This window comes from Solea solea, chromosome 5, assembly GCF_958295425.1.
Source record: "Solea solea chromosome 5, fSolSol10.1, whole genome shotgun sequence".
Lineage (NCBI taxonomy): Eukaryota > Metazoa > Chordata > Actinopteri > Pleuronectiformes > Soleidae > Solea > Solea solea.
This window is the reverse complement of record NC_081138.1, coordinates 4,250,433-4,276,102: the sequence shown is the minus strand read 5'-3', so window position 1 is coordinate 4,276,102 and position 25,670 is coordinate 4,250,433. Positions and strand designations below refer to the sequence as shown.

At 39.8% G+C, this 25,670-nt stretch overlaps 2 protein-coding genes across 3 annotated transcripts in view; both read left to right on the top strand.

Annotated features, from left to right (window-relative positions):
- ankrd11 (ankyrin repeat domain 11) overlaps positions 1 to 4,949 on the top strand; it is a 97,086-nt gene extending 92,137 nt beyond the window's left edge. For both annotated transcript variants that reach the window (XM_058630195.1, XM_058630194.1), the window contains exons 12-14: positions 265 to 408; positions 483 to 575; positions 681 to 4,949. In XM_058630195.1, the coding sequence (XP_058486178.1) occupies positions 265 to 408; positions 483 to 575; positions 681 to 866 (423 nt within the window). In that variant the 3' untranslated portion in view covers positions 867 to 4,949. The remainder of the gene's footprint in view (positions 1 to 264; positions 409 to 482; positions 576 to 680) is intronic.
- Positions 4,950 to 7,565: 2,616 nt separating this feature from the next.
- slc22a31 (solute carrier family 22 member 31) overlaps positions 7,566 to 25,670 on the top strand; it is a 22,508-nt gene continuing 4,403 nt past the window's right edge. The window contains exons 1-6 of the mRNA XM_058630042.1: positions 7,566 to 8,034; positions 15,920 to 16,023; positions 16,100 to 16,254; positions 22,419 to 22,587; positions 23,910 to 24,055; positions 24,552 to 24,660. Coding sequence (XP_058486025.1) covers positions 7,606 to 8,034; positions 15,920 to 16,023; positions 16,100 to 16,254; positions 22,419 to 22,587; positions 23,910 to 24,055; positions 24,552 to 24,660 — 1,112 coding nt within the window. The 5' untranslated portion in view covers positions 7,566 to 7,605. The remainder of the gene's footprint in view (positions 8,035 to 15,919; positions 16,024 to 16,099; positions 16,255 to 22,418; positions 22,588 to 23,909; positions 24,056 to 24,551; positions 24,661 to 25,670) is intronic.

Genomic DNA, 25,670 nt, shown 5'->3' with positions numbered 1-25,670 from the left:
TTGCTAACAGTTATGCTAACAGGACCCAGTGTCACTGGTGGGCACGTTACAAGGAAAAGAATGAGGATATTTCTCAACTTTGGGGAGCACAATTCCCACAAGAATCTTATACACGACTGTTCAATTGTTAATTGTGGCACCCCGGATAGAAATGCTATTGTTGACACAAATCTTTCTGATTTCTGTATTTGCTGATCTCGACCCATTTCACCAACTTCATTTACTAATAATCGTCCTTTTCTGCGTTTTGCTTACCCTTCACAGGAGAAGCTGATTGTTTCCTGCGAGCAGGAGGTTCTGAGGGTCCACTGCAGAGCAGCGAGGACAATAGCCAATCAGGCTGTTCCATTCAGCGCCTGCACCATGCTTTTGGACTCTGAAGTGTACAATATGCCATCAGAGAGCCAGGTAAGAGTCGGATATCACTGATTTGAACAAACTCCATGACTTAGTCTGTGTTCTAACTTAATGTGTGTTGGCAGGGTGATGAGAACAAATCTGTGAGAGACCGCTTCAATGCTCGTCAGTTCATTTCTTGGATTCAGGATGTGGATGACAAATATGACCGCATGAAGGTATGAATTTTGCCATGATTTAATTATTATTATTAATGTGCTGTGAAGTCTTCCTAATCTGTGTGCGTACCAAGCATGTTTATGTGATTGCTTCTATTCCCGCAGACATGTTTGTTGATGCGGCAGCAGCACGAGGCAGCCGCCCTCAACGCAGTGCAAAGGATGGAGTGGCAGTTGAAGGTCCAAGAGCTGGACCCAGCGGTGCACAAGTCCCTCTGTGTCAACGAAGTGCCGTCCTTCTATGTGCCAATGGTCGATGTCAATGACGACTTTGTCCTTCTGCCTGCGTGACACACGCGTGCTCACAGATGGAGCGCAAACTTTGTCTGAATCAGTTCTTCTCAAAGAGACTTCGTTTAACAGAACGAACGGAAAGGGCTAGCAAGATTTACAGAGGACTTTAGATAAGAAATAATTATATTCTATAGAAAAAGTAAAGATGAAAAACTTGCTCTCAATTCCCTTCCGCCGAGAAGGATACTTGTTTTTACTGGGGGAAAAAAGAAAATACACAACTTGCACTTTCATCCTCAAAAGTTTTTAACACTTTTGTTTGATCAGAGTTGGAGAAGCAGATACAGTTTTTGCTTCGAGGCTCTGACGTCAGGACGCAACTCCTCAGTGCTCAGTTCTGGTGAGACCGGGGGACAGAGATGTATTTTCTGCATTCTTTTTGCTCCCGCTTCAATAGACCCACCACCACCACCACCACCACCACCACCACCACCGGGAGGAGCTATCTGAATAGAGCTATCTCAGCAGTGCAGTGCCTGTCCTAAGGGAGGACTGAGGCAAAGCCTCCCGTTGATCCAGTTCTCCTGCTGGGGCCACGAGAACTAGACCGAGTCGGCGCTGGACTGTCAACGGAGTCGTGGTGCGTCATGTGGATCTTCTATGTGCGTCTACGCCTCGACAGCTGAGACGAACAGACGTGGAAGCTACAACCAGCCGTCGTACGACCAGAGGAAGCCGTTTCGATTCACTGCACCTGTTCCGTGCAGCAGAGCCTGCAGCAGGTCAGGATACAGCAGAGAGTTAGCGATGTGTGAGTGAGCGCACATCAGGGCCCAGTGTCTGAGGGGGAGGAGACTGAACCCCGCAGCCTCTCAGCCTGGCTAAAACACAAGAGGATGGGCATGGTTCGCTGAGGACAGACCGGAGTGTTCCTCGGCCAGCCAAACCCAATCCCCCACCCCCACCGCTCGCTCCCACACAAACACGTCAGACCGCCATGGACTGCAAAAAAGAAACACCACAGGACAACCAGAAGAAACAAACACAACGAATGTTGAGACTCGCAAAGAGACTTTTGAGAAATAGTGGTTTAGCAGGAGAGAAATCTTGTTTTTGTCTATTTCTTTACTTGGGCATTTCATTGTTTCTGAGGAAGTGACTTGAAACACTACAGAGCCAATATTAGTTTAATGGAAAAAAAACAAACAAAAGAAAACAGAAAAAAAGTTGTATTCCGTAAATTATGTACAGTTTTTATATTCGTTAACCAATGTATTCTTGCTGCCTTCTAGATAATTTATTTTGCCACACATTACTGCACAGTTGTAAATAACCTATGTACTGTAATATCACTCAGTTAAGTGTAAAGAAAAAACATAAAAGAAATAAAAATTATCTTTTTATGTACAGTTCACTTTTGGGCAGCACTTTCCCCCCTTCATATCCATGGGCCAAAATGTGTACACGGTTCTGTCAGTATTTGAACGACTCCAGTGCACAGTTGTTATGATCCCATCTCTAGATCCACGTCCAGGGGCCGACGAGGCGTCCTCACCTGGACGTGGATCACCACAAAACACAAATATAGCTGACAGAGAAAAGCGGCCTCCCACAGGCCCCCCGACACCACACAGTCCCTCGGATGTAGCAGAATAACTGTTGAGGATTTATTTAAAGAATAGACAGAGGATTATTATTCATTACTTTACTACACAATTCTATCTGAAAATTTTCGAAACCAAGAAAATGCCTTTTTCAGTGAAAAAAAAAAAAAAAAAGACTCATTGTTGGGCAAAGCCACATAGATATATATTGGTGGGATGAAAGTTAGATGTCATTTACAAGCAATGCCATCGTGTTCATGTAGTATGGGTTCATTTTTTTCTTGTTTTTGCTTTACAAAAATTGGACTGAAATCATTTCTCTCGATCACAAACTGTTTGTTTTTCCGTAACCAAGGAGACACAGGTCTGTCAGCATTTCACCACACGTCCTGCTCTCAGCTCACGTGCTTCGTGTTAAATAGACTGAAGCGCTGTAACGGCCTCGCAAAGCTTTCATTCCACACCGACTTCACATCGTCCTGTCAGTCTGTTTTGCCTCTTGTCCGAGATTGGAGAGCAGCTCCCCCCCCCCCTCCCTTGGTGCTGTTCCATTTTTACTCACTGGATGGCACTGTGGTTCAGAAAATTGAAGAACCTTCTTTTGCTTTGCATGAGACCTGTGGCCTTTCACATGAGTGGGTGTTTTTAAGTGTATTTCACTTCTGATTACGACCCGTGAGCAGTTTAATTTCCAGAGTTTGGTTTGTCAGTGAAGTCATAAAACCCTGCGTTAAAGTTAGCCATCCGATTTTTTTATCAGTGCTTAATTTATAAAGAACTTTAAAAAAAAAAAAAAAAAAATAAATAGGTTACTTCCTCATATTGCTCAGTTGTGTTGGGGGGAGGTTTTTGCCATGTTCATGTTGTTGTGTCGGGCCTGAGCAGACAGTTACAAACAAGACTTTTTCTCCGAATGAACCAAAAAGTGAACAGACAACACAAACAGTGGAATAGCGTAACACTGAATCGACTATTTTTCTTTTCTTTTTATTCTTTTTTTACGATCGTCCGTTCAGAATCCCGTCGAGGTGTTGGTCTGTGGTGATCTGCATTGATTCAAAATTGTCCGTGGGTCCTTGTTTTTGAAGAGCTTTTTTTTCCCTTGGACCTACCACACAGGCTGTGTGTGCGTGTGTGCGTGTGTGTGTGTGTGTGTGTGTGAGCTGCTCATGTATCCTGATGGCAATAGTATCTGAAACTTTAAGTTATTTACACACTGTCAGTCAACGTAGCGGTGTCCGGTTTGTCTAGTAAAGTGCGATGGTTGTTGCTATTACACTGTGCAGACAAGGTGGCTAGATGCATAGTCTTGGATATACATACACATATATATATTATTATTTTTCTGTGACAGTTACACACATCCTGGTTCGTATACATACACGCACATATTTGGATTTACATAGCCAGATTTAATTTGTTTTTTTATTTTTTAAAAAACCCTCTTGGTCATGATTTTTATTTTGTTTTTATTTGGTTTCTTACAGTTTTTTTTGGGGGGGGGAGAGGTTTATGGATGTCTTTTGTTGACAAACCCGTGTGTGTGTGTTTTAGCTCAGTGTGTGTAGTGAATGTTCTTGTGTTTTTTTGTTTTTGTTTTTTTTTAAATTTCCTTCCTAATAGAAGCATAAGCACCAGTGGCATGTCAATCACATGGCTTACACAGCAGAATGTATACCGTTAACTATGCCCCGACCGACACCACCACCCTCTCACTATTGTTTACAAGTCATCGAGTGTGCGTGTGTCTGTTCCATGCGTCACCTTCTAACGGTTTAAGCCCCGCCTTTGTTTCTTCTTCTTCTTCTTCCTCTTCCGTCATCAGTCATTTATTTGAACCACAAAGGCTTGAAATAGTGATGGTTGACATAAGTGACGTTCGTTGGTTCCCTGCCGCGCTCGGCGAATCTCATAACTCTCGTGCGACCGCTTTGATTCTCCGTTGTGAATATTCAGCTTAACAAAAGAGTGATTTCTGGTTTAATTGAATCCAAACACACACACACACACACCCATCAGTCCTCAGATGCACAGTAGAGCACTTGGCCGCGGTGATACAGATGCTAGCCTGACACCACCTCAGTCAGCAACATATTACCTCTACTCTCCTTACATTCACTCGATGTTTATTTTAGATTTGATGTTTTGTTTTGTTTTTTTATTCTTACTGGACATAAATATACATAATTGCTATTTTTTCATGATGTAGAATCACGATTTCAAGCCTTTTTTTTTCTAGTTTTCTTTTGTTTGTTTTTATTACTTTTTAATTAAAACCCAGACTGTAGCTGTTTCTTTGTTTCCTTTTATTTTTATTTTTTAGAATGAAAATGACTAATAAAAAGCATGGAGAACTACTCTTTAAATGGTGAGAAATAACCTATTTATTATCCTTTTTTTTGTTTTTGTTTTTTTCTGACACCTGTGGTATGTTTTGAGTTGAAGTTGGTCTCCGCTGTGTAAATTTTCCTCCTTGTAATGCGTGAAAGAGACATACTGTACATAGCTGTGTAAATAAAAACAAACCTCCCAGGACGTTTTGCACCCTCCTCTTTGTACTAGTCTGAAAAATTGCGTAGAATGTTGGGTTCTAACAGCAACGAGCTGCGTGCGCTCGCTGCCGGTGATAATGATGTAACAATGTAACATTTTTTTTATCTGTACAATGTAGTTTATTTGTGTACATATTGTTGGAGCAGCTACGGGGGTCGGGGTTGTATGGAGGGGGGGGCGGGGGGTTGTTGATGCTATCGTCAGTGCTGTAACAGAGATCCAGTACTTTCACCTCTAGCTGTTGTTGATTTTCCTGCTAAAAAAGAAAAAGAAAAAAAAACGTCAAAAAAAAACAAAAAAAACGGAGAGAACCTGAAAAACGAGGATGGATGGCAAAAAAAAAAAGACTAAAACTGAAAAGTAAAAATTCTAAATTGTTATTTTCTACAGTTGCATGTACAGAGAGCGCGAGAACTGCTGTTGTTCCTCAGAGATTATGTTCGTTAATAAAACTTTGAAATATTACCCGCTGCCTCCTGCTTTTGTGTTCTTGTGTTGGCGTTTTCATAATGGAGAATCCAAAATTGTTCAGGACAAATGTACAGTTTTGGACATGATTGGTCACGATGCTGCAGTTAAAACTATTCCGGATGACTGACTGCACACCCTTTCAAAGTAAAAGTGTTTGTTTTGATATATAAAGTTAACAACAGAAATCCCATTTATGATGCCAAATTCATCTGTAAATAACAAAAACAGACAGAAATACAATAGAATCAAAATAACATGGAGACACTAGACAAGCTTATATAGAATTAAATGTTGAATTTAATATGTGTGATATGATACAAAATATTGTTTTTATGTTTGTTCCATGTGTAGATGCCACAGCAGGACCCCTGATTTACAGGGATTAGTTTTGGAATAATGTATAATGTATTTTATAAAGTACCTAAAAGTAAAAAAAAAAAAAAATGACTTTGGTAGAAGTTGAAGTCGCTTTTTGTAAAAAGTCTTAAAGTATATGACATTTCCTGAACTTAAATATCAAAAGTGATTTTCTGAGGCTCAGTGGTAGAGCGCGTTGTTCACCTTTCAACTGGAAGGTTGTGGGTTCAATTCCCGGCTCTGCTCAGACGAGACGCTTGAATGTGTCAAATCCACTGAATGCTTCAGTGAAGCAAGTTAAAACCACTTTTACTGACTCAAAGGTCGTCTTCCAGACAGGAGGTCAGACTCCTCATCTACAGTACATACCAATATGTTCCTTAGAAAGACTCTGGCCTGATGTATGCAGCCACTGAGGGTGCACACATGTTTACATTAGGATCAGAATCAGATGTAAAAATCGAAATTAAATTAAGGAAAAGGAACAGCCGGAAGAAGAAGAGGAAAGATAGATATAATTAGCTCATGTCTGTCATGTCACCAGGAAGAACCAACACATTAAACACTTAAAACTAATTCATTTTGCTCTCATGTGATTTTTCTTGAAGCCAGTGAAGTCCTGTCAGTGAACAACACACGCTGCATGATTTATGATTTACCCCCCAAAACTATTTATGGCTTCAAACACTCAGTCACAAGGTAGAAACTCCTGTTTGCTTGCTGTGAGTCACCGAGTGAATACGGTGTCATTTTCCCGCTCAACAGTCTGTGAAAGTGAAAGTAGCTTTGAAATCATCACTCACTGTTATCAGTGATGTCTCCTTCAGCTGTCTGTTGGTGAGTCAGTGAGAAATGAATACCCATAATGTTATTATGGGTCAGTGAATCTTTAATGGGGACGACTTCCTGTCAGCGAGAGCAGGGAAACTTTCCACATTCATCCATGAAAACGATCAGGGTTTATTTTAAGGCTGCAACTAATAATTTTTTTTATTTTTTTTTCCTTGACTGAGAATAAATAAATAAAGCAAATTTTAGTTATTTAAATAATACATTTATTTGCATTCACCAAAAATAATTTTTAAATTAAATTGTTTTTGTTTGTTTTTACAAGATTTTATTGGGGTCCGTTTTTTGTGAGATTTTTTGATGACTTTTTCTGAGTGGATGAGAAAGACGTGGAGAAGCTTCCCGTCTTGATCACTGAAGTAAAAGCAAAGATGATTCAGTTTAATCCAGTTTTACTTTGCTTTGGGTTTGAGACAATAAAATGATATAAAAACAGAGCCTTTTTAAAAATGATTTTATGTTATGAATCGACAAATAAACCGTTTATTAGCACCTTAAATACACAAATACATGTTTTTTTCTAGCCCAGTCTGAGGCCCAACTGCAGTCCCTCGAAGGCCCACCAGAGGGCCACCTCCCACACTTTGACAAGCACTGATGTTGCTGGTGTCCTGTTTGTTGTTGTTGTTGTTGTTGTATGAGATTTTTGTGTTGTTGTTTTTTGCACATTCACACACATTGTCATTTGTTAGTTTTTTTTAAACATTATAAAAATGTATATATGCTTTTGTATAACTGAGAATGTATAGATATTTTTTACATTAACATACTTTATTCTTATATGAAGTCTCTTATTATTGGTCTATCTCATTATCTTATCTATCTCATCAGCTCGAGTGATCCTTCATTCCTTCTTTCCTTCCCTCACTCCCTCCTCCCTTCCTCTCTCCCTCCCTCCTCGCGTGCTTCACCTGCTGCTGTGTCTCGCAGCTGTGGAGTGTCTCAGTCTGAGTGAGGGAGCCATGGCCGCGGACACCGATGACAGTGAGGCTCCTCTTCACATGGATTACGAGGCGAAGGTTTTCCCTCACAGCGGCGGATACGGACGCTACAACCGGGTGGTGGTCTTGTTCAGCTGGTTCCCAAACTTCGCGGTCACGTTGAATCTGCTCAGCGACATTTTCTTCACCCACATACCGGAGTCGTACCACTGTACGCCCGACCCGGAGCTGCTGCCCTCCGCGTTCCTCCTCAGCAACTTCTCCAGGCAGGGATACTTGAACGTCGCCATCCCGTGGGTGAACGGCTCCGGTCGGAGCCACTGTGAACTCTTCAAATATCCGCCCAACACCTCCGACTTCTCGGGTCATGTTCCCAGAGAGAGGGTGTCCTGCACCCGAGGCTGGGACTACGTTCACTCTGCGGGGCTTCACACCAACTTTGTCACTGAGGTAAAGTAGCAGCGGCACCATATGTACCATGTTAATACCATATTATCGGTATAATTTAGTTAATTAAGCTAATTGTGAATGGAGAAAGTCATTGATATTCCTAACATAGAGTCCTAGTGATGTATTTTGAAGTGCCACAAGGGGGAGCCTGTCTGTTCTCCATTAATAATTATTACGAATTATTTATGTTTCTTTTTTTTTCACTTTAATGTGTGTCTCTATTTTTTGTGACGTATGTTTTTACTAAAACACATTCCCGAGATATGTACGACTTGTCAACTAGAAGTCGTAACTATCTCGGGCTAGCTAATGTTAGCAACACCAGTCAATAACAGCAAGCTAGGTGGTATTTTGTACAGTGCAGCAACATGAGCTAGTGATACACATTAAACAGTATTATGTGTACGACTGATTTACTGGGAAACAAACAGAGTACTAAAATATTCTACTCCAGTAAATGTATCACTGTTTTGATAAATTTATACTTAAGTACAAATAAAAGTACTGGTCTAAAAATGTACTCAAGTTCAAGTAAAAAAGTAGCTTGTTTAAAATTTAAAAAATTGGGGTTCTTTCTTGTGTCGAGCAAAAAAGGACAAGGGGGGACAAAGGGGACACAAATCTCACATGAATTGTTTTTAGGCAAACGTTTTCAAATTAAAGTGCAGACCAAATAAAATATGTAAACACATAATGTATCAGTCCCTGCAATGGACTGGCGAACTGTCCAGGGTGTAGCCGGCCTATCGCCCTATGTTAGCTGAGATTGGCACAGCAACCCCCGCGATTCTCCAGTGGAGGATAAAGCGGTAGATGATGGATGGATAATGTATCAGTCAAAATGGGTCAAAGGTCAAAAATTGCATTAACATCTCACTCACTCAGGGACCTTATTTAACGCCAGTTCACCTGTCCTCATTATTACCTATCCTCATCATTCACCTGTCATAATTCACTGCCAAAGTTTCTGGGTGCGTTCATTTTTTTAACATTTTTTTTACTCAGTAATGGATGTGATTTTAAATGTAGTGAAGTACTGTACTTCAAAAAAAAAACTTTACAAAATGTACACAAAAAACTTACTCAGTTACAGTAATACAAGTAAATGTACTTTATTACTTTACACCACTGGAAAAAAAATATGACAGAAGTGCTATTAATGGTAAAAGTAGCAGTGTTTGAAAGCCAGGACATCGACTACAAATGGAATGCAGCAAAAGTAACATCTTATGGTAAAAAAGTTGTTTTTTAAAACATACGTAATTTTCTGTAGCTCTTGTTGTCACATGTTTTTGTGACCAACATTCCCTTCCATCTTTTGTATTTTTCCCACACTAGAGGATAATTGGCCAGATTTCAGTCCTGATCTGACCCTTCCAACAATCATGGATGTCTTTTGATTTTAGGCTGATTTGAAAATGGCCAAATTATTCTGTAATGTGAGGGGTTAACAGATGCAATTTTAATGGCATAGTACATATCAGTGTATTCCCGATTTCAAATAGTAATTATTAAATATGTGTAATATTTATGACTGAACAGTGATTGGGGGGCATGAGCAGAACCCCGCAATAACCAATGAGAGTGAGTCGATTGGGATGTTGTGTACTTTTGTTTAGAACTGTTAACTTGTACAAGACAAGTGGATTCCGTCTTCTTCATCCACGCTTTTGTTGCGTTTCTCAGCACAAAACATCTCGCACATACAACTATTAACTGACGACGCCAACAGTCCGTCTCCATGTCTGTTTATATTCTAAAGTCCTGCGTCTTGACTGCATCGTCTCGTCTGTGCTTTCTCACGATGAAAACATTGATTTAAATCGGTTACAAAGTCCGTTGTGTCTGTAGCCTCCCATGTTTTTAAAATCAAGTCTGTTTTTAAAATCCTCTAGTATGGGGCAGGCTTTAGTAATAGTCTTTTGTAACATACCACCATTTTGTAACTTTAAAAAAAATGGAATATGTTGTCTAAATGTTCCATTGTTGGTTCTTTTCTTCTTTTTTTTTTACCAACTAAAACTGCATTTCTTGAAAAATAAACGTTTTGGGCGTTCTCCATGATGGTGGTACTGAAGTGTTATCCGTGGAAGAGAAGCTGGTTTATCTTTGCAGGGAACATTTGTGGTGTGGAAGGTGGTTGTTCACATTAGTCAGTCAATATTTGCTCAGGTTAAACTGTTCAAACCTTGCTGCCTGTTTTCACTCTTACTTATCAGGAAGTCTGCCCCAGGGCCATAACTGACTGTGTGTGCATGGATACATAGATACACCAACCACTGTCCTCGTTCTGAAGGAGACGTTATTCAGATTATGGTTTATGGAGTCACAATAATCTCATTCAAATTTTGAGAACGCGGATGTCACGTGAGACATTTAAGGAAACCACGGTTACCTACTTTAATGTGGCACCTCACACACTTCAAAAAAACCCAGTTTTAAATGTGTATTTGAGCTGTAGAAATGTGTGTAATAGGAAACCACACACGTTTTTTAGTGTCTTCTTTAAGATCTGGATGAACACACTCATTTCTGCTTCATTTCCTGCTGTTAGCTCAGCCATTAGTGCTGAATGTTTTTAGTGAAGCACTGGACGAGGCTTGATCTAATCAGCTGTACTTAGGAGGGGCCCCTGTCAGCTTCGGGGGCCCCCGGCAGTTGGTTGCTTTGGCTACTCTGGTCCATTCGTTAATAACCATAGTCTGATGAAGGTGTATGTCAACATAATGCATCTACAGTAACAGATAACTAACCTGAGTATGACCTCATAGTGTCTTATTCAGACACTTGTCTTACTTGCGTTAGAATTGGAAGCTTTTCCATTACACAGGGTTGGGGTTAGTACCTAGTAGATCAGTTAAAAAGACTTAAAAATCCCGAAACATGTGTTAATCTGCAACATATGACAGGTGAATGTCTAAAATTTCAATATTTAACAGAGGAGTATTTAGTGACAGCACTGCTGTCAGACAGAGTCTGTGCTCCGGTCATGCTGGAAGCACTGAACTAATCTATTTAATTGACTGATTCTAATGATTCAGTACTTGAAAGAGTTTGTTTTTGTTTGTTTAAGATGAATAATAATTGTTGAAGTGCTTGGAAAAAATTGATCATTTTTATGTTAAATAGCAGAAGTAGGAGAAGTTTTGTTTTTTTTGTATGCGGCCGGGCCTTAGGAGGCTGCATGCCGATTGGCTACTGAGTTATGGAGCGACTGTGTTTTCCAACAATAAAATACAATTTAAATTGATATTTGATTTGCTTCTTAGAAAGTGTAGGTACGTTTACTTTTTGTAGGTAAGATTAGGTTGAACAGACTTTTGATATATTTGGCTTTTTGGCTCTTTGGAAAGAGGAGGGTGAAGACACACGTTACCCCAGGTTTACCAAAAAAATAACTGCTTTGCTGTCACTAATCTGTGTGCTTGTGTCGCATTTAAAATGACGTTGCGGCAGTTTCGTGCAGCCATGCCATGACCGCCCCGCCCACGTTGAGGAGGTGCCTGATACCAAGCTGAGTAGAGTCGAGACGTGCTAGAACTGTTTCATGGAAAAGCTCCATTAGGCGAGTTTCCATGAGCCTGTTTTCATGCTCATTCTCTCTTTGCGCATTAAAAACTGTCTTGAATCTTGAAATATTGCATGAAAGTTGAAAGACCTGGATTGTATTGTCGTGAGGTACATTCCAATGTTCACGTAAGCTGTAGTTTATCTTTGAAATCTAAGCAAATGAGGAGTCTGAAGAGTTCACACAATGTTGATTAAGCTTACCAGCGCCACACGTCTCTCTCTGTGATTCTCAGTGTAGCGCTGCTGTTTAGATCTTAGATCTTTAATATCAAGAGGTGGGGTAATATCAGAAAACTGAACTTCTGCCCCAGTACAAGCCCCGCTCACAAAGCAGAACAACTATTTCGAACAACAGAAGAAGTAGTTACCAAGACATAGTCATCTTAGCCTTGACCTTGACGGGGCTTCCATTTTCAGCACCTTGCTCTGCAGAGCATTAGACGCAATTACTAGATAACCATCACTCCTACAAAGTACAACAAGCACTTTTTGTTGGCTAGTTTTCTAGGGATGAACACTTCTTGTCCCCGCCCGCCCCTGCACTGCTTGTGTATACACACAAATGCTCCCTCAGTCAGGTCTGATAGTATTAAATATTAGGGATGGCACGATGCCATCATTTTAGACCTTTTAATCTATAAAGCTGTTAACAACATATTTCAAGCTATTTCAAAGACCCAATTCTCCAACTGTGTAATACAAACAAATAAGCATGACTCAGCGAAAATGCTGTAGTTGAATTTTATTTATATTTTTTACAGTCTGTGCATAGTGAAACATGGGATTATATATGATTTTTGGATTCTACATTTTTATCTGAGTATCATATCGGTTCATCCTAGATATTTGATAGTTTTTAATGGAAAACAGTTGGTTGTCAATGTAGGTTATTGACACCAAGCACTGGATGAGCGATTGTTGGTGTGTTGTTGTTGTTTTTCAGCCGTTGGCGTCTGTAATGTTGCATTGACTGCCTCTTCCCTATTCACACATAAACTCATTGTGACGCTGACGTGTGTGTGTGTGTGTGGAGAGACGGTAAAAAGTTGCATTAGGGTTTGCATTGAACATGCAGTATCTTTTGACTTTGTGCGATCGATACAGAGCTGAATGAGGCTCTTTTTTGACTGTAGACCTCAGTCTGATTGTCATGTTGTGCAACAAGTGTAAAAAGTGAGACTCGTCTTACACACGGAAACAAGCCATTGGAGCCTTAAAACACTGGTTTTTAAAAAAAATCCTTATTATCCTTTTATTAGGAAAAAAAGTTCAATGACATTAAAGGGAAAAAAGTATGAAGAGTTCACCATCATCATGTTCCAAAAGCAATCTCTAGGCCTTATTCCTTTCATTTTCCTTTCATTTTAATAGTTTAGTTACAAAGAAAAACCCAAAGCTGAACTTTTGCATCCAGTGAAAAGTTACTGTTGCATTTTTGTGTATACAACCAAATGTGCAACTTTTGGAAAACGATGATGTCATAGCCCAACTTGTGTCAATCTGTCCTTCTTATATCCTTGTTCGAATATATCTTTCTTAAAAGAAAACAACTTTGTACCCAGCCCACATGCTCCATGCCTTCTTCTCTGTTTTTGGTGTATTTCTGTAGCAGTTTTACATATAACTTTTGGAGTCATTTGTGAGGGCTTTTGTGCAGATGAAGACATTTCTCGAAGCGATTTTGCTTTATGGAAAACTTTTTAAGAACCAAAAAGAAAAAAAGGCAGCATTGGGAAAGTTCTCTTCTCTTGTAAATATGGTCTTATGCTATTCAAGAACACAGGTTTAGTATTAGATCGTAGTGTTTCCTAACACATGTTGAACACATCAGAGCATTTTCTGCAGTCTCTGAACCAGAGTGTGGGCTGATCAGCAGGACAAAGTCATTATGGGTAATTGTTCCTCAGCTTCTCCTCAGATTAATATCTGTTTACCGTGGCTTCGAGGAACTAAATACAGCATTCTCCCTCATGACAAACTGGTGCTGGAAATCTAAAGGCTTCCGTCTTCCTTCCTGAGTAAACACGTCTTTCGCTGCTTCCTCTGTCCATGGCGTCACTCACAGGGACAAAGGAGGAACTCGATGAAAGGGAAAACTTGAATAAACGACATCGGAGTTCATCAACTTGAAGTGGCCTTTGTTTCCAGACGTTATTTCTACTGATTATTGCAAATGTCCATACTGAATTAGATAAAAAAAGAAGTTCCATTTTGCTGCTCCATAAGCTTGGAATCAATTGCAAACAGTTTAATCCTAGTATTGGTCTCACTGGACACTTTTTGTCGTCAGTAACCCAGTTTAAATCTGCTGCGTGTGGCCAGGAAAAGGCTTTCCTAATTAAACAAAGGTTAAGAAAATATACTCGGGTCAAAATAATAAGCACCTTTGTGTACAGTCCTATAATATCAACTGGTAAAACTCATAATGTGTGTTTTTCTGCTCTGTGAGACAGAGTTGTTGACTTAATTGCTCTAACTGTTTGTTGTACTGATGTTTCTCAGGATCTGCTTGTGGCCGCTCCTCCTCCTTGCGAGTCTTTTTTAATTATCTTGGCATATGTTGCGGTGTTGTTGTTGTGTCATGTTTAATTTTTGCTGCACATCCGCAATCTCGATAAACGGTGGTTTTGAATAATCTTGAATAGATTGAAGGGAAACTTTTGGGCCTTGAGTGGGATTTTTTCAGCACACTTTCTCCTGGGTGTCAATGTGAGGTTTGAATTTCGCTATGGACGCCTGAAAAAACCTGTAACATCTATTTTAAACATGGCAAACACCAGCCACAGAGTCCATCTTCAAATCTTCACAACAGTTTTGTGCTCCATTTGTGCTCAAACTGGCTGTGGTTTGTGATTTTCTGTTATTTAATGCCCCCACTTTGTCTTAATTTTAGAGGAAGGCCGTGACTGGTGCCTCCCGGGTGCAGAGTCACTGTTCACAGACAGGCTCTACTTCAGTCTAATGTAATAACTGTCAGCAGACATTTTAACTCGGTTAGGAAGGACGTGATCTACATTCCTCCTTCCACACAAATCCGTCTGTGGTCCGATGTTAAATCCATCTGTGGACGGCGTTAAGGAGGACTGTTCACACCTGGAGTTATGATGTGTCTCCTGTGACCCTGTGACAGTCGGTGAATGTTAAAAGTCCGATTTTAGTCTGACTAAGACAGTAATTTGGTTTTCTTAACGTCATTTGAACACGTTAGTCCGAAATAGAGCAAGTCTTAGTTGGACTAACATACCTTGATAATGTGATTCATAGTCTGATTAATCCTGCATGTATACGCTTAGTCGGACTGGAGTCAGACTTGGCGTTCTGCACCAATATTTCCTCCCCGGTCTTTGACCCGGAGGCGACGTATAAACTGCAGTACTGTTGCCGGGAAATCATACGTGGCGGCGTCTTTGTTACACAGCAACCACAACCGTCCATCTCGCCGTTCGCTGTTTGTTTAACTGTGACGTAAAGGTCAATAGGAAACGGATTCAATAAGCACAAGCTTATAGAGGGATACAATTACAGATACTAGATACTAATTTAACAGCTTCAGGGTCATTATGATGGTTGAATGTCTTCTTGTGGGGAGATTGTGGGCTGTATCCACGCCTCCTACTGTCTGTTAGCAGAAAACCAGCCTTGTGAGTTCAGGACCCGGCATCCTCAGAATCAGGAGGTCTTGCAAGGTCTTGGTTCTCACGAGAAACACTTATTGCTTCATGGCACTGCACACACACACTAAGATCAAGGATAGCGTTATTTTAGACATTCATTGTGGCAGAGCTGGCAAAAAAGAAGCAGCGAAAGCGAGGAAGAGGAAATGTCCGTCACGAGTAAACATCAGACAAATGACGAGAAATGAAAAACACAGAATCATGCAAAATGGAAGAAAAGGATAACATCCACTGTGGATGACTTTAATAGCCTGTGTGTTGCGTTCACTGTCCTGTTGTAAATCGTGAACCCCGGTTCTAAACAAAAATACTTATCAGTTTGTACTTTTAAGTCACAAATGTTTTACTAGTTGTAACTGTTTATTAAATGTTTCCACCATATTTTTAATAAAGCAGTTGAATTCACCATTTAAATTCACTTTATTTTACTCAGTTTCACTAAAAGAACTTTAAATTCCGATGTTGCATGACTTGACCAAACCCAACCTCAGCCAGACGGGGTTTATGTGTTTTTGACTGTGAGACGAGAGTTCTCTGAATGCAGCGTTTTCATTCTCTAACGCTCTGTTTTTTTTTTTGAAGAAACTCTTTGGTCCAAGTTAATATTGTGTTTCATTTTCCTTTTTTTCCTTCCTGTGCAGTGGAACTTGGTTTGCAGCGACTACTGGAAAATCCCTTTGCAGCACATCTGTTTTATGATGGGATGGATTCTGGGATACATCCTCCTTGGTACATTGTGTGACTGGTAAGTAATTCATTCAAATTTTTTCCCCTCTGATTTCAGAGACGACGGCATGTGTCATGTGACGCTGTGTTTTCAGGTTGGGCCGTCGGCGCGGGTTCCTCGTGTCCATCAGTCTGTCCAGTGTGTTGGGGATCGCTGTGTGTTTGTCCAACAGCGCTGTGGTGTTTCTGCTGCTGCGTCTCTCTCAGGGCGCCATGCTCGCCGGAGTGTTTTTGTCCTCGTACATCGTCCGTGAGTATCCTGCAAACACATTTGAACTATGGTGGTTTGGAAAAGGAATCAGCTCACTTTCTCCAACACTCAATGATATTCTGACCGCCTGGATTTATTTTGATTTTATGGCTGTAGAATGTCCAAAAATCAATGAGCTTCTGCCCTTTTTCAAAATCGGGGTCAAAATTTCAGCACGTAACTTTGCGTCTTTCATCTGACAACAGGCTTGTCAAGCAATACTATCAGACCTGATAGGGGCTGCATCATCCCTATAGAGAATTGTTATGAGGACATCAAGTGCATTTTAATGCAAATGTCTCCTGTCTCTCTATCTTGGCCCCATAAATAAGTTTGGTTTGAAATTTGAATTTTAATATTGTCCAATATCAATATTGTGTATCGCTATTGTTAATCACTGTAACAAATTTCCCTGGAATATCATGATGTTATTTTAAGTTCACCCTCACTGTCCACATGTCCACAGTGCAGGACATGCTGCTGCTGCTGCTGCTGCTAAAGTCATTAGCACATTAGTCCTTTCACCTTATGTAAAAGTTAAATAACGTTAAAGCGATTCCCGGTGTATCGCGCTGGTTGTGTACATGAAGGTTATCAACGACTGCTCGTCCAGCAGGACCTTTGTTTTTTTTTGGGTTTTACCGTGATAAAACCACACAACATTCAGAGTGTGATTTAAATATTGATTATAAATGACTGACACAGGTCTCTCTTTACCTAACCTGCTGCTGAGTGATGTTATCAGGCGAAGATAAGAGAAATCCCAGTGTGTGCTTACAGAAGCAAGTTAGAAATCCACGCTTATCTTTGTTTTGACCTTATCTCGTCTTTACTCCAGTAGACATGAACGAATACATTCAGACTTTTGTAAATGCAGAAGAACTGAATAAATGTGGTTGAAGCAACCACATTTTTACCAGTGAAAGCTGAATCTATTGGCCTCCTTTGCATGACTTCTCCTTGTTTTATACAAAGTTTCATTATAAATGGGGCCTTAACGTCAGCGTCAACATTATTAATCCCATTTTTTAACATTTTAACAGATTATTTATCATGTTGGCTGTGATCTCTTGCCATCTTTTCCTCATGTGACCTTGTTTGTGTTTTTCCCCCGATTTTTTTATTACAAATTTGAGCCTTCATTAGAAAAAAGAAAATTAAATTAAAATCCTAAATAATATAAGTCGGATAAATGGCTAGTTTAATTATATTAAGGCTAAAAAAAAATTGTGTCGACCTCAAAACTGTTTTCGCATTTTAGATCCATTTTAATTAAACTTTTCTGCTAAATATTCTATAGTCTATCTTTTTAATTCTATAGTCTAGCTTTGCTAGTTGAAACCAGGAAGTAACAAATATATTGATTAGCCACCAGGGGGTGACAAAATAAGTCTGTTTAAATGGCAAATTTATAGTAAAATGAGCCTATTGCTCACTTGATTAATGGTCGTAATAGGATGTTGTGTACTTTTTGTCAATTATTTTCTTAAGAAGAAAATAGATGATAAAGTACGGCTACATATGAGTGGACACCAGTGTGATTGACAGGTGCTGTCGTCCAATAGGAGTCTGATTGAGGTGACGACCGTGAAGCTGGTGACAGGAACGTTTGCTACTTGACTTTAACTTCATTTAAAACAATCTCTACACCAACTACCACAACAATAAATGTGTGCGACTGCTTTAGTATTTTTAACCTCGTCTCGACCCCGAGACCTTGAATCAATGCCAACAGTGAGTTGATCTGATTGTCAGGCACAGAAACCACATCCTCCCCTGAGAGACATATTTTTAATTGTGGTAAAGCAGGAGGAAAGAGTTGGGGTCCCAACACCATGAGACATTAGCTTTTTCCTCAGCACAAGGAAATACTTCAGTCATTGGAGGGAATTGTTAGACGTTCAGTTGAAAACGACTGGTGTTTTGACCTCTTTGGTCTCATTGTTGTAGAATGAGGTCAATATTTATCAACACAGGAATAGTTGACCTCTGGTTCCATGAGATACGAGGGAGATGGAAGGAGAAATATGTGTGTGTTGAATACACCAGAAATAAAGTAAAAAAAAAAATTTTTAAATCATAATATTCTTTATTTCTTACAATACAACAATATTATTATTTCTTCACAGGAGAAAAAGAGGTGTAACTTAACTTCCCAACAACAAAAACACCAACAAGTGAAGAAAATAATCTTAAATGAGGAGCCAGGGGAAGGAAAATATTAATGCTAATTACATTTACATACATACAACTCATTATTTTTCAGTGTCATTGTCGGTGTTTGTGTGCAGATATGTAGTAAATAAAATGGAAGTGTAGGGCTCATTAGTCATGATGTTGCCAGAGTGTTTGTGACTGTGTTTGTGTGTGTGTGGGGATTTCAGCGGATGACTGTGATGAAGTGTGTGGTGCTGAGCTGTGACTGACAGCAGGCAGCTGCTTGGGGTTTGTTGTTACTCTCGCCCTGTCACATGTCTTCAACTAAACTGCTGCCCAGGCAATTTCAAACAAAATGGACCCAGCAGGCTCGAAAATGCCAAAGTAGCCCGTATGACAGGTGTGCCTTCATTCACATGTATTAATTTTTGAACAAAAACACAGTAATGTGGATGTGGCCATAGACTGCAAAGGCACAAATGGCGCTTTTCCACTAAACAGTACCAGCACGGCACGGCTTGACTCTACGCGGTTTGGTTTGGTTTCCATTACTTCATAGTACTTCCTCAACGTGGGCGGAGTCAAGGCGCCAATAGTCTCCACCCACGGTTCTCAAATTGTGGTACTTGTACCAGCTTCCTCTGCAGGAAAATCAGAAATACTGTTCTACTGTCTATACCAGGGTATGTGATCGGAGTGGAGCTTAGGTATTTTGATCGGACTGTGTAGAAATGAAAAACAAATAAGATAATAATAATAATAAATGAAATAATAATAATTAGAGTCACCTTATAAGATAAGATAAGATAGAACTTTATTAATCCCAAAGGAAATTCTTGTTCCAGGTTGCTCCAAAATTGCAAAAATTACAATAATAACAAAGTACAAAATAATAATACCAATATACGATTGCATGCACCAAAGTTGAAATATAAAATAAAGTGTCAAAAGAGTGGTGCAAATGGAAAGGCATGATGTAATCTAGAAATATTGCACATGATAGTCAACATAATAAAGCCAATAATATCTATTATCTCTCGCTCCATCTTAATCTAATGTCACTATACCTGTGTGTGAACTATATGTGAGGAGGAGGATGGTAATAAATCTGCCTCCTGTGAAAAGTCTGTAGCTGACTTAGCTTGGTCTATTTACACCACTGTATTTTAACGTTGTGATAATGGTGTTACTTCAAGAGGGCAATGTTTTCTCAGGTGGTATTTGGTATAAAACGTTTGAAATCCACTGCTCGTGACAGAAATGGAGACCTTTTGAAAACAAGGCAACAACTCAAAAACTCCATTCTAGGTGTCGTTTGACCTAATTGGCGCTCAAATAACAGAAATCCTTGCTCTTCTTCTTTTGTCCTTAATAGTACTTTCTGAAAACTATGCAAACATCAGCTTCCTCTTTACACCAGCACTCATTAAATAGCCACCAGGGGGCAACAAAATGGAATTTAAAAAGAGAAATAAGTTTAAATGGAAGTCTATGGAACACTTAACTTTTACTTCTCACACACGATGTCCATTTTCTTCTTCTAATAATAACTAGAGTTACTTACAGGTGTAATGTTGTCTTCCACAGTTCTTCTCATCCTATCTTCTTCATCTCATCCTCTTCTCATCCTTCATTCAATGCAGTTCCAATGTCAGTTTTGTAAATTATGGTTCCCATTGAGAGGAAAATGGACGATAAAGCATGGCACATATGAGTGGACACCAGTGTGACGGCTTATACGAGCAACCCTGGTTGCATTTGACATCTGTGAGTGAGTCGTTGTTTGTGCCCCCGCCTATCCACCTATGTCAGCTGAGACTGGCACAGCACCCCCGCGACCTCATGTGGAGGATAAAGTGGTAGAAGATGGATGGATGGTTTCAAACTTTCTTGGTGCCAGTTAAATGACAAATCTGAAGGCTTCTAAACAGTCCTTGGTCTGGATGTAGATCGTTTTTGTCTGGAAATGCTCTTTTTAAATGAAAATGGCTTACAGTAGTGTAGATGTGGTCTATGAGCAGATGCCTCAGGCTGGTACGGGGGACTTGGTGTTTCCCTATCGACTGTGTTATGTATTTTTTTCTAGAACTGTCTAAAACGAGAGTGAAGCAGGATGAGGAATGTAATTACATGAACATTGTTAAAATAGTGTACATTCCTGCGAGGGAGGAGGTAATACTAGGTAATAGAGTTACTGTGGTCCCATCTGGAACACACACACACACACACAGGCATGGACTGGCTCTGCTTTTAATATACGAACACACTCCCACATTCCTGTGAGGTCAGGGTTAGAGTGGGTCTTCATTTCTCTTTAGATTAGACTGAAGTGGAGCTGAGCTGGACGACAGCCTGACAGAAATGTCAGTGATGGTCCTGTCGGCGTCCGCTCGGCGTCCGCTTCTCCACAGAGACGAGAAAACAATAGCAGGACAGAAGCGAAGGCGAGGAAGTGAGCCGAAAGTAAAGCTGCTCATTTTCCAACTCCCCCTCCCAGTCGACAGGGAGGATGTGGAAACAGAATCCGAGCTGTTGCCGGGGCAGGAGGTCAAAGTTCTGGAGAAACTCTTTACGTCAGTGTGCCCTGAGGTTATCTTTGAGCTTGTCAAACTTTGCAGTTGTGTTTTTGAACATAGCGTGCAGAGTCCCTCTTTGATTTAACCCAGAAAATTGACTCTGACTGTGGGAGATTTTGGTTATCGTGTTTGCATGAGGGTCCAGCTGCAGATACATCAGGGGTTCCTGCATATACACACCTTCCCTCATTCTCCGTTCCTCCTCAGCCTCCCTCCTCTCCATACCTCCTGTCCGTCTGTCCACAAAGGGACTCAGGTCATTCAGCCGTTCTGCCCCCCCAACTCTGGAATACACTCCCACAACCCATCCGAACAATATCATCACTGTCCACCTTCAAATCCCATCTAAAAACTTACCTTTTCAGATTATCTTACCTTACATCATGACCATCCCCCCACTATCACCTTATTTTTGCATTTTAAATTCTACTGTGTTGATCTTGTCCGTTTTATGTCATCTTAACTTTTACCTTTAACTATTTATAATTAGTCTGCTTTATTTGTTCTTAACTTAACTGTGTGCTTGATGTATCGTCTCATTTAATATGTAAAGCGACCTTGAGTGTTAGAAATGCGCTTACAAATAAAATTTATTATTGTTATTATTATACATATGTATTGTTTATGTTCCCATTTAGTGGACACCAGTGTGACAGCTTCTTAAAGGCAGTTCTTCTCACTCTACCGTCTCCTCCTCCATCTCGTCCTCTTCTCATCCGTCTCCATTGCAGTTCAAGTGTCAATTTTTTAAATTATGTTTCCATTTAGAGACATAAAGCGTGTGAATGAGTGTCCGGTTGCATTTAGAAGACTGTGTCCATTTTCTATTTTATATTCAGTCTCTGGTTTGGACGCAGATCATTTTTGTCTGAAAATGCTGCCTTTGAATGAAAATGTTGCAGTGTGGATGTGGACTATGAGCAGATAAGGCTTTTAACATCAGTTTAAGTACTTTCTACTAACATGGTTAATAATTTTACTTTAAGTAAAAGTTAAAATCCAGAAAAACTATACAGGGCAAAATTGTCTTATTTGTAACTAGAGCCGAATAATTTGAATATCTAACCTACAGTAAGTGTGATTTCAATTTGATTTTCAGTTAAAAAAAATGGTTTCTAAGGCTTAAGTTTAATATTTACTGTGATATGGAGCCACTGTACTAATTTAATTTGAGAAATTTGAAGTTAGGAATTGTTTTTAACATACATATGTATATATTACATTTTTTTTTTAAATAAGCAACAGTTAAATTGCTGAAATTATGATTGTACTCACCAATAACAGAACAGGAACCTCATTTGAAATATATATTGAAACTAATGCACTGTTAAAGATGATGACTCATCTTTCTCATATGAAATAAATGCTGTATCATTAACCACAAAGCTTTAAATTCCTCCTGTGTTGATGTCATTTGTCATTTTCTCTCAGGGTTGGAGCTGTGCGATCCTCCCCACCGCCTCATGGTCGCCATGATCAGCGGCTTCTTTGCCGTGTTCGCAGAGCTGCTGTTGCCGGGTGTCGCGGTCCTGTGCCGTGATTGGCCCATCCTCCAGGCTGTGGTCACGTTGCCTCTGCTCCTGTTGCTTTCTTACTGGTGGTGAGTCAGCATTTCCATACCTGATACACTGTCACGTCACCTCATCACGTGCGTGTTTGCTGAAGCGTCAGGTGCTTGATATTGTGCTCTAACATCAACCTGACATTTTATACCAGCCACACCTGAATTCATGTGTAAACACAGTTATGGAGAAAATGCAAATTCCAAGATCTCTGACTCACAAAACAAAATGACAAAGACTGACTTTTGTGCAGATACAGAGTGTGTCATCCCATCTTAAGATATTTCAGCACAATCGGTCCCTGAATTTGAGGGAAATAGTTATGGAAAGTCCTTAAAAAGTCTGTGAATTTGATGTCAACCTAAGTGTGGGAGCCTTTACAATCATCTCTGAATATGGATCACCTCCAAAATCATTTCTACAATAGGCCACACCTAAATCCAACCTTTCCTTTCTTGTAATTATGCTGCTATACAGCAAAATATATGACCTCTCTTGCACAGGTAATAATTAACATTAAAGCAAGACAAGTTACTTTAGTCTCAGTTTACATGTTTGAACCAGTTTGAGAGATATTTAGTGAAAAATAATACAAATACAACTAGACAAAGTACTTGGAGAGAACAAACCCCTGCTCAGTTTCCAATATCCAATCCAACTTTATTTGTAAATCACGTTAAAACAACCACAGTGGACCAAAGTGCGGTACACAATAATAAATAAATACAAGGCGCAATAAATAAAAGGCATAGAAGCTCACGTGAGGTGATAGGATACATCTAAAACAACAAAAATAAATTAAAAGTAACATCCAAACAATAAACCACAATAAAAACAAATCAAAGGTCAAAGGTCACTGAAAGGAGAAGAGGCCTGTCTGATGTGCCAAGGCAGATCACAGAGCACTGTTTCAGGCCACTGGCCACTGACCCCCACATCACGTGCATTATTACAGTAATCCAGTCGAGAGGTGACAAAGGCGTGGATTACTGTTTCAAAGTGCTAGTGCGACAGAAGTGGCTTTATTTTGGCGGGCTGCCTCAATAGAAAAAAAAACAACCCTGATCTGACTGTCAATACACTCACCTACTTTTATTTCACCTATTTGAAAAAAATGTCACCGATCCAGTTCTGGATCACCACCAAAATCAACTCTTCCTTGTGAATATGTTCAATAAAGTAATGAAGAAAAGCCATTGGAATTCAGCCTGTTTTACTACGTGAGGGACCCAGGCAGAGCTGGAGCCAATCCCAGCTGACATAGGTTGAAAGGTTCGGGGGGGGGGGGGGGGGGTCACACCCTGGACAGGATTTGTATGAATGTGTGAACTCTGTATCTCACTGAGATTCTTTCCCTCAGTTTTGGCTCAGTGTTTCCTGAGTCTCCTCGCTGGCTGCTGGCCACGGCTCAGATCCCTCAGTTCAAGCAAAGCGTCCAGGGATTCTCCACCAGGAACGGAGTCTGTCGGCGTGATGAGATTTACCCTGGAGAAACTCTGCTGTCAGGTACTTACACATGAACCTGGAGTTTAATTTCCTGTCAGATAACTAAGCTTTAATCTAAATCAGAGCTTCTTAAATTTCTACCACCAGTCATTAATAAATAATCTTAATCTCAACATTGGTAAGCATACTTGTGATTACCATTTTGGCCATAACTAAGAATCCATAGGTTGTGTTTATATAAAAACACAGCTTATATCATAAATATGTGAATAACAAAATCATCAGACATCATATTTTTATTAATTTTTCCAGAATAAAGAATATTATGTTTTGATGAATTTGTTCATTTTCAATTTTTCACAATTTATGCATCCATCTAGGCCAACTTGCAATACCTCCATTGTCCACTAGTGGGCTGTGGCCCAAACTTTGAGATTTGGCATTGACCTGAATCATAAAACCTTTTATGTCTAGCAGGTTAAAAAGGAATTTCTCTGAAAATGCCTTTTTGAAATGTAAATGTAGTTTTTTTTATACGTCCTTTGTCTGTTTTCAGAGATCGACTCAGTGTACGGAGAAGACTGTCGCCCGAGTTATCACTCAGTCCTGGAGCTGCGTCAGACTCGTGTTATCTGGAAGAACTGCCTCATCCTCAGCTTCACTCTGTGAGTGAATGCACCTGAAAGCCACGGGCAGTTTAAGGCCTCGTCCACATGGAGACACAACTTTACCAACGCATGTTTTTCTTGGTCGTTTTTAAAATGGTATTGTTTCAAGAAATGTCTTCGTCCATCAGAACATAAGTACACATGCCCGAAACAAAGCTTTATTCAAATAAGTATACATTACAACCTAAACAATCACCGAAAGAGAGACAGAATGACACAAAACTAATGAAAGGAAATAAGTTGATAGGACCTGATGTCAGACTCCTAAGAATCTCCATTGGTGTCTTTCTTCTTGAGTGGGGCTAAAGCTCTGAGAGCTTAATACGATGGATAACATTTATTTATATCCTGGGCCAAATGTTAATCACTTAATTGGGGGTCATCAAGTGGGCACCCTCCTTTCATGGTGTTTCATTGATAGATCCATAACACATAAAGCAAATTGAGGCTTTAACCCGGGAGCTCTCAGTTGCACAATCTCATGGTGCAAAGGAAAAAACTTAAAAATCATAGTTGTGAAAACTCTTGCCAGCAGAAGAGGGGGCATGTGTGCATATATGTACAGCATATATGTGTATATGCATGCATATATGTTCATAAGAACATCTGCTTTCATCTGTAACAGATTATATATGTCGATTATGTTCTTTTTCTTTACAAACCATCACGTATGTATTTCTGTGTGTGCATATGTGTATGCATGGATATGTCTTTTTGTTGTCAACACTATAATGAACATAAATAAAAAAAAAATTTCATAAACAAAAAATTGACCAAATAATCTCCACAAACACAAAAGGTAGACGAGGTGGGACGATGACATCATCATTTTCCCAAAGTAGCGTAGTGGTTGTGTACAGGAAAATGCAAGGGTGGCATTTTTCCCACTCTGGGACCTGTTTTCCATAAATAGTGTTTCAATGTTCCCAAAATGCCGTTTCCATGTGGAGAAAATATGATAAAAAAAAATAAAACTTCAGCATATTCTCCTGTGTGCGGCCCCTAGA